At 46.9% G+C, this 15,863-nt stretch overlaps 1 protein-coding gene across 1 annotated transcript in view; it reads left to right on the forward strand.

Moving 5' to 3' along the window:
* Positions 1-15,863, forward strand: part of DROSHA (drosha ribonuclease III) — a 263,840-nt gene that overhangs the window by 113,853 nt on the left and 134,124 nt on the right. The window contains exons 15-16 of the mRNA XM_066579186.1: positions 8,610-8,709; positions 12,794-12,901. Of these exons, the coding sequence (XP_066435283.1) occupies positions 8,610-8,709; positions 12,794-12,901 (208 nt within the window). The remainder of the gene's footprint in view (positions 1-8,609; positions 8,710-12,793; positions 12,902-15,863) is intronic.

Consider the following 15,863-nt stretch of genomic DNA (forward strand, 5'->3'; position numbering starts at 1 on the left):
TCAGGAGGAATGCCAGCGGTCGATAATGGGAGATCAGTTCGCAGTACAAGGAAGGAGGCGGGTAGCGTAGTCAGGAGGAATGCCAGAAGTCGATAATGGGAGGTCAGTTCGCAGTACAAGGGAGGACGCGGGTAGCGTAGTCAGGAGGAATGCCAACGGTCGATAATGGGAGATCAGTTCGCAGTACAAGGAAGGAGGCGGGTAGCGTAGTCAGGAGGAATGCCAGAAGTCGATAATGGGAGGTCAGTTCGCAGTACAAGGGAGGACGCGGGTAGCGTAGTCAGGAGGAATGCCAGAGGTCGATAATGGGAGGTCAGTTCGCAGTACAAGGGAGGACACGGGTAGCGTAGTCAGGAGGAATGCCAACGGTCGATAATGGGAGGTCAGTTCGCAGTACAAGGAAGGAGGCGGGTAGCGTAGTCAGGAGGAATGCCAGAAGTCGATAATGGGAGGTCAGTTCGCAGTACAAGGGAGGACGCGGGTAGCTTAGTCAGGAGGAATGCCAGAGGTCGATAATGGGAGGTCAGTTTGCAGTACAAGGGAGGAGGCGGGTAGCGTAGTCAGGAGGAATGCCGGAGGTCGATAATGGGAGGTCAGTTTGCAGTACAAGGGGAGGAGGCGGGTAGCGTAGTCAGGAGGAATGCCGGAGGTCGATTATTGGAGGTCAGTTTGCAGTACAAGGGAGGAGGCGGGTAGCATAGTCAGGAGGAATGCCGGAGGTCGATTATGAGAGGTCAGTTCGCAGTACAAGGCAGGAGGCGGGTAGCGTAGTCAGGAGGAATGCCAACGATCGATAATGGGAGGTCAGTTTGCAGTACAAGGGAGGAGGCGGGTAGCGTAGTCAGGAGGAATGCCGGAGGTCGATTATGGGAGGTCAGTTTGCAGTACAAGGGAGGAGGTGGGTAGCGTAGTCAGGAGGAATGCCGGAGGTCGATAAAGGGAGGTCAGTTCACAGTACAAGGGAGGAGGCGGGTAGCGTTGTTGAGAGGGATGCCAGAGGCTGATAACGGATGGTCTTAGTAGTTTGTAGTGAAGCTTGACTAAGGCTGTGGAGCACAATAATTACTGAGGGAGTGACAAGGCCAGGCTTTTATAGTTAGCCTAATCAGAAGAAGAGGCGGGTCAGGACAAGGGAACAGACCAGGAAACACGGGTTCATTGCTAGTCTTTAGGAGAGGAGCTGTGCAGACAGCTGGATGGCTCAGCGGAGAGAGCTGACACTAGGTCTTGTGTGTGTGCATAGTCACAGCATATATAGAGATCTGTGAAAATAAAACAGTTTGGTACGGTGTTATCCAGTGGAGCAAAATGTGATTGTTCTCAGTAAGAGAAACCAAGTCATCCTGTAGATATATCTTTTAATGGCTAACAAAAAAAAAAGATGATTCCGCAAGCTTTAGAACTTAGGATTCTTCCTCTGACACAAATAGGATATTTCTGAAGAATTATATACACACATAAATGGGCACATACTTGATAAAGTGTAATTAATTTGCTCTTGAAACAATACAAGAACAGGATGAGTAGGAGAGTAAATACTTAATTATCCACTGATAAGGGATGTGAGAGTTTTTTGGCCTCTAAATTGGTGTTAGGGGGTCACCAATCCAGCGTGTTATCTCTGCTATAAATTTCTCAAATTTTCCACTAAAGCATGAAGCCTCTTGAGATGTTAAAGCCTGTGTTGAGATTATCAAAAATGGTTATAAACTTGTATTCCCAAACTCTTCTGTGTTGTTAAGATTTGACGTTGCCTTATTAGTGACCATGACTAGAACAGTGCTCCGCCGCAGGTAATTCTGTCTCTCTCTCTTTAATCATGTGGAGATGACCCCTCGTCCTGCCTTTCAGTTTTTGTCCTGTTTCTCCAACATAAAGCCCCTAACAGGACATTTACTGCACAGGATCAGGTATACAACATCATACGTGGAACATGTGACTGTCCCCGGGAACTTATAGTCCTGTTATGTGTTGCCGATTTGTATCCTGTCCGCAGTCAGTACATGTGAGCAGGTCTTAGAGCTCCTTACATTACAGGGATAAGTTCCTTTTTGTGTGTCAGAGGGTAATGCACTCCTGATTATAAAGTTCCTCAAGTTTGGCGGTTGCCTGTAACACAGAAGCGGAGGGTCCGGGAATATGGTTTTTAGGCGGTCATCCTTGTGTAGGGTATGATGGAGTTTCTTTGTGGTTTTCCTTAGTACCCCTAGCTGTGGAATGTACGTCACTACTAGAGGCACACGATTGTTTCCTTCCTTTTCTGTGTATTGGAGTATTTGATTTCTGGGTATCCTGGTGGCTCTGGTGATTCCTGGGTACCCTGGTGGCTCTGGTGATTCCTGGGTATCCTGGTGGCTCTGGTGATTCCTGGGTATCCTGGTGGCTCTGGTGATTTCTGGGTATCCTGGTGGCTCTGGTGATTCCTGGGTATCCTGGTGGCTCTGGTGATTTCTGGGTATCCTGGTGGCTCTGGTGATTCCTGGGTACCCTGGTGGCTCTGGTGATTCCTGGGTATCCTGGTGGCTCTGGTGATTCCTGGGTACCCTGGTGGCTCTGGTGATTTCTGGGTACCCTGGTGGCTCTGATGATTTGGTCATCAGTTGAGGTGGGATGGTAGCCCAGATTTATAAATGTCCTTTTAAGATGGTATAGATGTTCCTCTGTTGTGTTAGATACGATCCGGTGGTATCTGATGGCCTGGATGTAAACAATGGACTTTTTAAAGTGTCTTCGTCCAATGTTGTGTACCTGATTCTGTGCACTAAATATCCATTTGGGGAGTTTTATGTTGGAGAAACAGGACAAAAACTTCAAGCAAGAATGAGGTCTCACCACTACACTATTAGGGCTCATGTCCACGGGCAAAATAAGAATTAAAATCCGCAGCGGATTTTAACTCTTCTCCTGCCCGCGGATCCGCACCCCATAGGGATGCATTGACCACCCGCGGGTAGATAAATACCCGCGGATCGTCAATAAAAAGGATTTTAAAAAAAATGGAGCATGAAAAAATCTGGACCATGCTCCATTTTCATGCGGGTCTCCCGCGGGGACGGCTCCCGCGGGCTTCTATTGAAGCCTATGGAAGCCGTCCGGATCCGCGGGAGACAAAAATCGGGATTTACTCACACGCTCCGTTTCTTCTCTTCGCGCGGCGCCATCTTCTCTCCGTCGCGGCCGGATCTTTTTTCTTCGGGACGGCGCATGCGCGGGGCACGTCACCGACGTCATCATGCACATCCGCCGAGCCGAAGAAAGAAGATCCGGCCGCGACGCAGAGAAGATGACGCCGCGGCGAAGAGAAGAAACGGAGCGGGTGGGAGGTGAGTTTATTCTTATTTATTCTTATTTTCAGCGCTCATGTCCGCGGGGCAGGAGGGACCCGCTGCAGATTCTCCATGGAGAATCTGCAGCGGATCTGATTTTCTCCGTGGACATGAGGCCTTAAAAAAAGCCTGAGTTTCCCATGGAGGAGCATTTGGTAGCCAAGAATACAACATAGAATATATGAATGTTAGTATATTAAAAGGCAACTTCAAATCTCAATGTCATAAAAAAATTTGAGTACAAATCTATGACCACATCATGCATACCACGATCCAGTCTATCCAGAATCACGCCGGACGCCCGATAGAGGTCAGATACTGCAAGAGACAGGGAGCGGGCCTATTCTGACTCAACCGCAGATGAGGGCTGAATGGGAGGGGGGTGCCTGAAGATTGCACGGCCTCCTGTTTTGCAAGGGTACAGTCATTACAAGAAGGCTCAACCTGTCCACATACGAACTTTGTATTACAGTGAAAGCAAGCATAATGCGTAACTCTGGCTGGTCCCAGTCCGGACTCCTCAGCTCTGGGGTCTGATATGATGCTGGGAATTCACAGGAAAAAGCCTGTTATGCACGCTCAATGCCAACTATTCGCATTACACCTGTGGTAGGGGATACAGCAGCGGGAAAGCTGGTCGCCAGGCGGAGCTTACCCTTGGTCCAAATGTAGTCTGGGGAGCTGCAGGGCCCAGAGGTTGGAATGCTGTCCACCGTTGATCCTCACAACAGCTGCCATGATGGAGCAGGGAGGATTTGAAGGGGTCGCGCTACCCCCTGATAGGCCAGCGCAGCTACACCTCCTCCCTTAATTATGCCCATCGAGGGTGTTAGCCTGGAAACAGCTGCCACCCGGTAGGTCGCCCACCGGCCAGAGTCCCCCTAACTATCCCCACCAAGCAGCACTGCAGGATCCCCCACCGCCCTGCTCCTATACTGACCACACTTCCGGGAGCGGGGCGACGTACTGAAGGATCCCACCCAAAACACGCCCCCTCCGCGGCAGCGCACACCACGAAGGCCCCCTATACTAGCCGCTCCGCGGTGCTGCCTCCCACTGGCAGGAACCCCCTCAGGTACCGCACAGCACCTGACCTGCTGCCCCTGACCGGGGGTGGGGGAGGAAGAGGCAGACGAAGCTTCCAGCAGAGAGAGGGGAGAGGAAGGAGGGAGGGGGCTGCACAGATTTCAGGTACAGCCTATCGAGTGGAACCACTGGACCAGGAGGGAAACAGGTGGGTGCCAGGAACTCCAGAGCACCTCAACCGCAGGTCTGGAAAAAAAAACCCTAACATTAGGGGGGACGCCAAAAAAACTCCCCACTCATCCCTAAAGCTTTTCCTTTTTTTTTTTTTTAAACAAGAAAAAAGGGGGGGGGGGAAATACTCACATCTCGGACTCCTGAAGAATGGCGGCTCCCCAGATCCAGCAGAGCCTTTCCCCTAACATCTCCTACTCCAAACGGGGAGGGGATGCGGACCACTGGGAAGAACACGGGTGGCTCTAGCTGGCGGGCCACATGCAGGAACCCTGGACGTGCCTCCTTTGCTTCTGAACTGTTTGCCCTCATTGGTTGGGTTAATGGGGAGAGTCCTCCCTCCCCGTTAGGCCTGGCCCATCCAAAGGAAACATTCAGCGCTTACAGGTAAGACAGTCTTCCTCCTACAACACTAAGCTAAAAACTGATTAGCCTGGTGTCGGCAGGAGGGGATATAGTCAGTGGGCGGGGCTAACACTTTTTTGCATACTGTTGCCTCCAGGTGGCAGTATCTATATGCCACGGTCTTTGCTGTGTTCCCAAGTGACACGATTGAGAAACCCCTTTAAAGGGGTTGTCCCGCGGCAGCAAGTGGGGTTATACACTTCTGTATGGCCATATTAATGCACTTTGTAATATACACCGTGCATTAAATATGAGCCATACAGAAGTTATTCACTTACCTGCTCCGTTGCTGGCGTCCCCGTCTCCATGGCTCTGTCTAATTTCAGCGTCTAATCGCCCGATTAGACGCGCTTGCGCAGAAGGGTCTTCTCCCTTCTGGTCGGTCCGGGCACGAGCGGCGTTCTGGCTCCGCCCCTTCTACTCATCACCGCGTAGCTCCGCCCCGTCACGTGTGCCGATTCCAGCCAATCAGGAGGCTGGAATCGGCAATGGACCGCACAGAGCCCACAGTGCACCATGGGAGAAGACCCGCGGTGCATCGTGGCTGAAGATCCCGGCGGCCATCTTAGAGGAAAAGAAGGAAGAAGTTGCAGAGAGGGGATTCGGGTAAGTAAAAAAAATTTTTTTAATTTCAGCACATCCCCTGGGTTTATGCAACAAAAAAAAAAAAGAAAAACGTTTCGGCGCGGGACAACCCCTTTAAGGAATTTTTGATGGTGGTCAGACCCATTCACCGCCTGCAGTTCACATAGAAGAATTGCCCTCAAGTGTGTTGAAAGAATGTGCAGAAACCTTCCCGGACGTCCTGTTTGGTATATCAGGAATACAGCGTCTGATACGGGTTTCTAAATTTCAAGTCGTGCAGCCAACATAGTGCAGTTTATAGAAAGTGTTACCAGTGACACATGAAATAAATGCTTCTGAGAACCGAACCCCCACATGTGGAATGTCCACACTCATTGATGGCACTGTGAGCTGGATTGAAGAAGAGCCCATAGAGGCAACAATAGAAGCCAGAAGCCCCGTCCCTGCCTCCAGCATTGTGTGTGTGTGTGTGTGTGTATATATATATATATATATATATATATATATATACTTAGTGTGTGTCTAATCATAATACACCACGCTGTAGTCCTCTAATTTACGCAGATGCTGCATCCCGGTTGTTATGAAGCGTCGCCGCGACTGCTACTCATGATTAGGGGGTCACTTCCTAAATGTAACTGAGTATATTTTAAGCATGGCACTGCACAATTATAAAAACCCCAATCCTTTGGTATGTCCACAAGTTGTTGTGGCTCGTGTCCTTGTTCCCTCCGTCTTTGCACGCCGCCCCCCTCCCTCCCTTTAAGAGCGCGGCCTTTTTATTTCGCAGCTCATGATCTAGAACGCAAAGAAAACATTGCAATTTATACTGATTACATACATTGAACTCCTGTTTACATATATTTGTCACTGTCTTGGTTTCAATAAAGTGTTTAATGAAGATTCATGTTCTTGTGCTAATTGTTTATTGAAAACTTTGAAAGACAAGAGCCTAATTATCCATGGCTAGTTAACAGCGGGGGACTCTCGCTGCCAGACAGAAACCAGGTCGGAGTAGTGTGATATATCAACACGACTATTCAGCAAAACAAAGACAAATGGCTGCTGGGAGGGATATATATATATATGCTGGTACGTCTGAGTGGGGATTGCTCATCTCATGCTTTTAGTACCCATAAGGATTCGTTTAATTGCTTCTAGTTGACCCTGGCTTGTAGAACGCTGTCAGTTTGGTAGCCCGGCCATTAGCCGGGCCCCTCCTGTATGTATTCTGTCAGCTGCACAGTCCTATAGGCTACAATAACCGCTTCCCATAATCTCTCGGGCACAGACAGCATTAAGTATCCTCCACCTTCAGCTCGAACACTCAAATTTACATTTTTCAGTTTTTGTTTTTTTTTGTCTTCTGCACAAAAATTGTCTAGTACCATAAATCTGTATTTACAGGTATGCTGGTCCTTGTTCCAGTGCCGAGACCGCTACCCATCCTAGTGATTTCACAGAACGGTGCTTTGCTTATAATTACTGACACATTAAAGTGACCCCCTGGTGTTGGGGGGGGGGGGGTATATTACCTGCAGTTGAACTTTTTTCTGCAGTTTCTCCGGTTCAAAACCCCGTTTTCGGTCATCCAAGATGGCCGACACACTTTTTCTAACTGCCGAGTGCACACTGTGCGCTTAACTTGGGCGCTGACAAGCCAATACCAGCTACGCAGTCTAGATGAAGCCTCAGTTTACCATCAACAGGCAGCGTTTATCTTTTTGTTATTTTTTTCACTTATTCTGATGTATTGGCTGATTATATTCTATTGCTCCCGATTAATCTTTTTGAGAAGAAACTCATCGGACAGGGTCTCCATCATAGGTACTGGGTGGTGTAGACCAAAACAGGAGGAACGGAGTAGCTGGTGTTATCTTGTCCGTGCCGGAGTTAAGTGAATTGATCAAACATTTTGGTTCACAAGCCAGGTTTATCAGAACTGTTGGGGGTTCCCGTTGCTTTATGCCCCCTCTCTCTATCCTTGGTCTCTTCCACGGTACTATTTCATTGGAACATCAATATTCATCTAGAATATTTTTAGAGGTTTCTGTATATTTCTGTCTTTCACACAAGGCAGGTCCTTTCTACAAGAGTGCAGCTAGATGCGTTTGGGTGGTTGAGCGCATTATTATCACACCATCCCCCCGTGTATTTGTTTGGACCCCTTTTTTGTAGAATTCCAAGTGTTTGCTGTTTTTTCCGCACACACCGATGCTCCTACCATTTCAATGGCTAATTAGTCTAATGAGTTCAAGATGTGTTCTTTTTCCTGCGCAGTTGCGCAGCGTTTCAATGATTGACCCCTATGGGGACTTTTGGTGCGCAGAAATATAGAACATGCTTTTTTTTTTTTTTGCGTGCGACTAAAATGCACAGGAAAATCTGTGCATGTGGGGGACCTAAATGGCTGCTATTTCCGATCTCCCCGGTGACGGTGATACGGCAGTGCTGTGGACAGTGGGGCACTACCTCCACTGCAGCAATGTAAAGGCTGACCATGATAACTTCCAGCAGTAGTGAATAGCGGGGGATATTATCAGGTAAGTTTATGGCTTGGGGGGGGGGGGGGGTCATCCGCTCTTTATATGCTTCATAACCGTAAAGGATTTTTTTCGCTGTTTTAGCCATAAACCGTTTATATAGCAAACGCCAAAGAGTGACTGCAGCCAAGGGACCTTGGTTATTTATCTCCATTTTTACGTTGCACTAAAAAGTGCTCAATCCACATAATGTTTCTAGAAACGTTGGGAAAGAGCATGAAGAAGAATGGCTTGTCTCTGGATAAGTGCGGCCGTGTCAGTTACTGTGATGGAAATGATAAAGTTACAGGTAGATTCAGGCGCGCAGCGGCTTTCTAAACGTTAAATCGGCGACAGTTGCTTTTTCTGAAAAGTTTCATTTTACTGCTAGGTGGGACAAACGGCTTGAAAGCTCCTGTACGGTCAGCTCAGTGAGGGTTATGGCGGCTCGCCAGCCTGCATAGAACATCTTTTACAAAGTTCTCCCTTGACCATTTCTTCACCTTTTTCCCAGGTACCAGAAGCTATGGAAAAGCTATGTGAAACTGCGCCATCTACTGGCTAATAGCCCTAAAGTCAAACAAGCTGATAAGCAGAAATTGGTCCAGAGGGAGGTAAGCTTTATTTTTACCTACAGAGAACAATTAATGAGGCACACTTTAGTCTCCGTTCAGCATGATCTCCAGTGCTGTCACTTAAAACCCTAAGGGATACTTTGCAACTTGCTCAGTGCCGGTTTCTGGTGGGGAAGATATTTAAAAGAAGGCTGTTTTGCCTTTCAAATTACCCTTTGTTTTCAGTGTTCTGCACAAACCTCTTCCCACTTACTAAAGTTTCTGTTCCTTATCAGAGTGCTTTCTTGGTTTAGTAATAAAAACACAACAGGTTTTTGTCAAGTCCGTGTGATTATCAGCCGGTCCTTAGAAGTCCTAGATCTAAAGAAGATATATATATATATATATATATATATATATATTACTGCTTCCCTGTTCTTCACACAAAGCCATTTAAATCTACCAAAACTTTTTGGATGTGTGATTATTGACGCGTTCTATTCTGTAACTTGCTTCAATAGCCAATGATCTGTGTATCACCATTCACTTTACACGTGACACGTACAGGTCAGTGCGGCCGGGACAGATCCCTTGTCTTGTATATTGGGATATTGCAGCTGATCCTAGGCTAGACATGACCTCTGATGGTGGCTGCTGGTTTGGGCATGTTGTATTCATATGCAGACTACATTATAGCCATAGCACTAGATAGATGGAGCTCATGGAATTGGACCGTGTAAGATACAGCTGGGAGAAAAAATTAAAGGGGTTTTCAGGCCAGTGTCTTGTAATTGCAAGTGCAACTCTCATTGCAGTCAAAGGAAGCCGTGCCTGCAGATACAAGCGCCGGCCACTGCAGAGGTCGGAGCAGTGACTTCCGCTCTGACCCCTGTGTGATTGTGGTGCTGTCAACGGGCGCACAGTCCAATGTGCTGAGTGACAGATGCCAGCTGATCAACTGCGGATAGTTCATCAATAGTAGCATAGTATGCAAGGCTGAAAACAGGCAAATGTCCACCCAGTTCAGCCTGTTTCCACCCCCCTTGTTGATCCAGAGGAAGGTAAAAAAAAAATGGCAGCCAGAATAATCCCTGGATCAATGTTAGTGTTCTACCTGACTCCAAGACCCGGAACAACAACCTGCTGGTCACCTAATGTCTATGTCCTGTAATATCATAGCGCTCTAGAAAGACGTCTAGTCCCTCCTAAACTCCTCAATGGATTTTGCCATCACCACGTCCTCAGGCAGAGGGTTCAATACTCTCACTGCTCTAATGGATTTATACATAGTTATTTGGTCGCCTCTTAACCTTCTTTTTTCTAGAGTAAATAGTCCTAATTTTGATGCGCCTCTGGGTATTCCAGTCCCATCATTCCATGTATTAGTTTAGTTGCCCTTCTTTGTACCCCTCCAGCACTGTGACATCTTTCCTGAGCACCGGTGACCAGAACTGTACGCAGTATTCCATGTGAGGCCTGACAAGTGCCTTATATAATGGGAGGATAATGTTCCCGTCCTTCGCCCCTATACCTCTTTTAATGCACCCCAACACTTTATTTGCCTTTGCAGCGGCTGACTGGCATTGGTTACTCCAGTTTAATCTACAATCCACTAGTACCCCCAGGTCTTTTCCCTATCAGTACCCCATTTAGTGTATATTGGTGACACCCGTTTCTCCTGCCCATGTGCATAACCTTACAACTATCAACATTGAACTTCATTTGCCATTTTTCTGCCCAATCTCCTTTTTTCCACTTCTCTTCCCTTTTTTACTGTTTGGTTCTCACAGTTGACCTACCCATAGAACATACGATACTGATTATAGTTCCTGATATATGGGACAGACTGTTCAACTTACCTGCTGGTAGAGGGCCTTTTTCTAGCACCCCTAGGTGTATGGCTTCGAATGTCCTCTCTAATGTTTTCCCTACTCCAGCAGGTAATTGTTCTTTGGGTCATTTGAAACGCCATTTTTTACTCTTGTCCGTCTTTTGCACATGGCTTTGACTCCATTGTTTTGGCTTTATGTTAAGGCCCTTGTAGACGGAACGATTATCGTCCAGTCTAAGCTCAGCCAACGGCGAACGAGAATCGGTCACTTTTCGTTCATCTTTCATGTTATGCAACATAAAAATCATCGTTGGCTCGTTCACTAATCGTTCAGTCCCAATACCGAACCTTCAGTTGTTCTTATGAATGTGAACGACTGAACAGTCTCTTGTCTGAACGAGCCAACGATGTATCTGCTTGTATAAACAGGCTGCATGAGAGCGAACGCCCGAACTCTGACATTGTTCGCATGATAATAGTTTGGTGTAAACCGATCCTTAAAGGGGTTGTCCCGAGGCAGCAAGTGGGTCTATACACTTCTGCATGGCCATAATAATGCACTTTGTAATGTACATTGTGCATTAATTATGAGCCATACAGAAGTTATAAAAAGTTTTATACTTACCTGCTCCGTTGCTAGCGTCCTCGTCTCCATGGTGCCGACTAATTTTCGCCCTCCGATGGCCAAATTAGCCGCGCTTGCGCAGTCCGGGTCTTCTTCTTTTCTGAATGGGGCTCCGTGTAGCTCCGTGTAGCTCCGCCCCGTCACGTGCCGATTCCAGCCAATCAGGAGGCTGGAATCGGCAATGGACCGCACAGAAGCCCTGCGGTCCATGAAGACAGAGGATCCCGGCGGCCATCTTCAGCAGGTGAGTATGAAGACGCCGGACCGCCGGGATTCAGGTAAGCGCTGTGCGGGTGGTTTTTTTAACCCCTGCATCGGGGTTGTCTCGCGCCGAACGGGGGGGGGGGGGTTTAAAAAAAAAAAAACCCCGTTTCGGCGCGGGACAACCCCTTTAAGGCCAATTTAGACACAATGATTATCACTCAAAATTCACTCAAAAGCCATCTTTTGAGTGATGATAGTTGCGTGTAAATGTGCCCATCTTTCACTTTTCTGCTGAACGATGGATTTCAGTTCGGCATCAAATCCATCGTTCAGCAGAACAGCTGATAAGAAGGACCGCACACTGTTTTGCCCAGGGAGCGCTGATAGCAGCTGATTACATTGTCTCATCTCTCAGCCCTGTGGCAGAACAAAGGAAATGTATTCAGTGAACAGCGGGTGGTCTGTACTCTGAATACAGATCTACTCATTGGTACTAGTAGGCATTACTACCAAGTAGTAGTTTATGCAAAATGATCGCTCAAAAGCCATCTTTTGAGCGATCATCTTTGAGTGTAAATGCACCTTAAATGTGCACCCATCACGCACTTACCTGCACTTTTCGTCCATCGCTGACTTCAGGTCTGCATTAAATCCCTGTCCCTCAGGATGATAAGATAAGATGGACTGCATGCTGATAATAGCTGATAACATTCTTTAACAGCCACTGTCCAGCTGGAGAACAATAGCCATGTATTTAGAGAACAGACCACCCGCTGTTCTCTAAATACATGCAATGAAGTACTAAAGGCCTGATCAGCCCATTAGTACTTATACAAAGTGATTGCTCAGAACTGTCGGTTTCTGACGAATTTTGAGCAATCATCTGTGTGTGTAAAGGCACCTTTATTTGGCAACCTCTGTGGAATCTTGTCCCAATACTTGTGGTAAACAAAATGTTTGGCTTAACTTTGTTGCCATAATAACGACAGATTTAAGAGCTATAACTGTATTTACACCCCGGGGCAGAGTCGGGGCTAGTCGTGTAAATAGAGGACATTACACCCCCTTTAGCCTGCAGTCAGACGTGTTGTATTGCACCCAGCCCCTCATTATATGGGGTGTCCGCGCCGTCACTAATGGGCTCATGGATGCTTCTATTCCCCGTTAATATGTTCTCTGTAATAACCTAATCTTCCGCTTTACTGCGGTCCGGCTGTCTGCAGCCGTCGCTTTATGGTCTGCTTAATCCATATTTGCATAAAGCTTTCGGATATTGCTTCCTGTCCTACTTTGCCGCTGCCCTGGGCAGGCATCCATAGGGTTTCATAGGATTTCCCTTCTATAGGGGTGTATATATGTATATACGGCTTACGGCATCTTCCAAGCATTGTGGATTTGAGCCGTATTTACTTTCACCTGTACGCTGCTGTCTCTGGTCTTCCCAGAGATTTCCCAATCTAACCGTTTTCCTTTCCTCTCACTAGGAAGCTCTTCAGAAGATCAGACAGAAGAACACAATGAGGCGTGAAGTGACTGTAGAACTGAGTAGCCAGGGCTTCTGGAAAACTGGCATTCGCTCAGATGTCTGCCAGGTAATTAATATTAATAAGTCAAGACCTTGAGGCCTTCTTGGCTGATCTTCTCGGCAGTCCTGATTTTCCCTGTGCTGCACATTATACTCGGTGAGCAGCATCGCCTGGCTCGGAGCCGGATGCCCCCTCCTCGTACAGCAGTGTTTAAGAATCAATGGGGAAGGCCACATGGCGATTCAGCAAAAAGACCCATTTCACACCTTTGTAGCTGCACAGTAATTTTCAAACTCACACCAATCAACTTTAATGGAGGCAGCTAATTATTTAGATTTTACTTTGCGTGCAAAAGGCAACTTCACACGTTTTTATCAGACAACACTAGATTGCGCTGAAAGCAAGCTCAATGCTTTGTATTGTAGCTGAATGCGGCAATGGGGAAAGCAAAGCCCGGTGTGAATGGAATATAATGAGTTAACAGAAGCCTCAGCTTGGATCTACACATGTATTGTATGCCATTAGAACTAACTAAGTAGTAACTAACTACTTAGTAACTAAGTAACATAGTAACTAAGTAGTAACTAACCCCCGCATTCTGCCCCGTTAAAATCAATTCCGTTAGTTATTTTAAAAAAAAAATCACTTACCTGCATCCCCGTTTGCGCAGCATCTTCTTTTCTTCTTTTAAAGATGTACGCTGGTCCTTTCCCATGGTGCACCGCGGGTCTTCTCCCATGGTGCACCATGGATTGTCTTCTCTTTCCTTGCGTTCCACTGCTGATTACAGCCACCTAATTGGCTGATCGGCACACGTGACGGGGCAGAGCTACGATGACGATGCGCAGACCAGCTCTCCGGCGCGAGCACACAGCAGAAGACCGGACTGCGCAAGCGCGTCTAAAGAAGCAAGAAGACACCGAAATTAGACGGATCCATGGAGACGGGGACTCCAGCAACAGAGTAGGTAAGTGAATAACTTCTGTATGGCTCATATTTAATGCACAATGTATATTACAAAGTGCATTAATATGGCCATATAAAAGTGCTGAACCCCACTTGATTTCACGAGACAACCCCTTAATGCTCCGTGACGTACGGTTACATCACGATGGTTCGGTCTTGCATGTATCCAGCTGTTTCCTACAGCTGACACCCATCCACAACAGCTGCAGCCAGCACTCACACTGAGCGCAACTGTTAACCCTCTAAATGCTGCTGCCAATGTAGACAGACGTGTAAATGTCCCAATTGGAGTTCAGTGGTCCTGAACAGCCCCCTGCGATGAGATCCTTTTGAAAGTTTCTAACGTTGTCATTGCAGATTGCCTATCAGGACATGCCATTGGGGGGGCATGATACATTGCCAGTCAAATCATGGTATATTGTAATACTATTACATCACACTGCAGGAGCGAGATTGTGTTCCCTATGAGGACTAATTTAAACTAATATATATTCAGTTTAAAAAAGTTTTATTAGTTAAAAAAGAATTAAATTATAAAATAAACGTTTTTGGTGCGTTATGTGGCACTAGAAGCAGTGAAGCCCGCTCGCCCACCCCGGACACTATCCTGGAGTCTAAGTACCACGGTGCAGGGAAGGAAGCCGCCACGGATGGACCCAACTCCAAAGCACAAGATGCCTCACATGTAAAAACCGTTCCCCTTTTTCTTCCGTCCGCTTCTGTCAGGACGTTGTTGCGGACGCTGTAATAAAAGTTTTGTTTGTAACTTCATGGGTGCTGGAAGAAATCTTGTGTTTAGACATTAAATAGCACCACTGATAAAGGGCCCATCAGACAGCGACACTGATGGATAAAGAAGAGTTAAGTGGGGAGGAAAAACAAACGTGTGGGGGTGGAAGGGTTAAAGGGGTGTTGTACTAAGAGTGAAGCTCAAGAGGGTTTACATGTGAAAATACCACTTTCTAATATAAAATCTTTCCCTTTTCTTCCCTCTTGATCATCATTAAATATTAAGAGGCACATTAAAATGTGACATTTACAGTAAAATTAAAGTCTTTTGAGCTACGTATTTAAAAGTACAATACCCCATTAAAGGGGTTGTTGGAGTTAGTTAAACAATTTTGGCAGATGAAGGGAACTGCATAAAACAAGAAGAGAACTATCAGTTACCTATCCGTTCCCCTGCAAGGCTTAATGTACTTGGCTGTGGAGCTGACATTCTGTATATACACTCGACCGTTGCAGACAATCACTGACCTTAAAGGGGTTGTCCCGCGAAACAAAGTGGGGGTATACACTTCTGTATGGCCATATTAATGCACTTTGTAATATACATTGTGCATTAATTATGAGCCATACAGAAGTTATTCACTTACCTGTTCCGTTGCTAGCGTCCCCGTCTCCATGGTGCCGTCTAATTTTCAGTGTCTAATCGCCCGATTAGACGCGCTTGCGCAGTCCGGTCTTCTCCCTTCTGAATGGGGCCGCTCGTGCTGGAGAGCTGCTCCTCGTAGCTCCGCCCCATCATGTGTGCCGATTCCAGCCAATCAGGAGGCTGGAATCGGCAATGGACCGCACAGAAGCCCTGCTGTCCACCGAGGGTGAAGATCCCGGCGGCCATCTTCGCAAGGTAAGTAAGAAGTCACCAGAGCGCGGGGATTTGGGTAAGTACTATCCGTTTTTTTTTTAAACCCCTGCATCGGGTTTGTCTCGCACCGAACGGGGGGGCTATTGAAAAAAAAAAAAAAAACCGTTTCGGCGCGGGACTACCCCTTTAACAGTTTGTTGAGGCCAATGATTAGCTACAGCGGTCACTTGTATATATGGAAAGTCACCGCTGCACCCAGGTAAACCGTACCAGGTAGTGGTCAGGTGGGCAACACTTCTCAACCTAACTCATGTTGATCCCTGCATTTGCCATACTTTTTAATGGCCTGAACAATCCCTGCTAAGTGTGATTTTGTATGTGTGTGTGTGTGTGTGTATGTATGTATGTGTGTGTGTGTGTGTGTGTGTGTGTGTATGTATGTATGTATATGAGTGTGTATGTGTATATATATAT

This window comes from Eleutherodactylus coqui, chromosome 9 (genome assembly GCF_035609145.1).
Source record: "Eleutherodactylus coqui strain aEleCoq1 chromosome 9, aEleCoq1.hap1, whole genome shotgun sequence".
In the NCBI taxonomy this organism is placed as follows: Eukaryota; Metazoa; Chordata; class Amphibia; order Anura; family Eleutherodactylidae; genus Eleutherodactylus; species Eleutherodactylus coqui.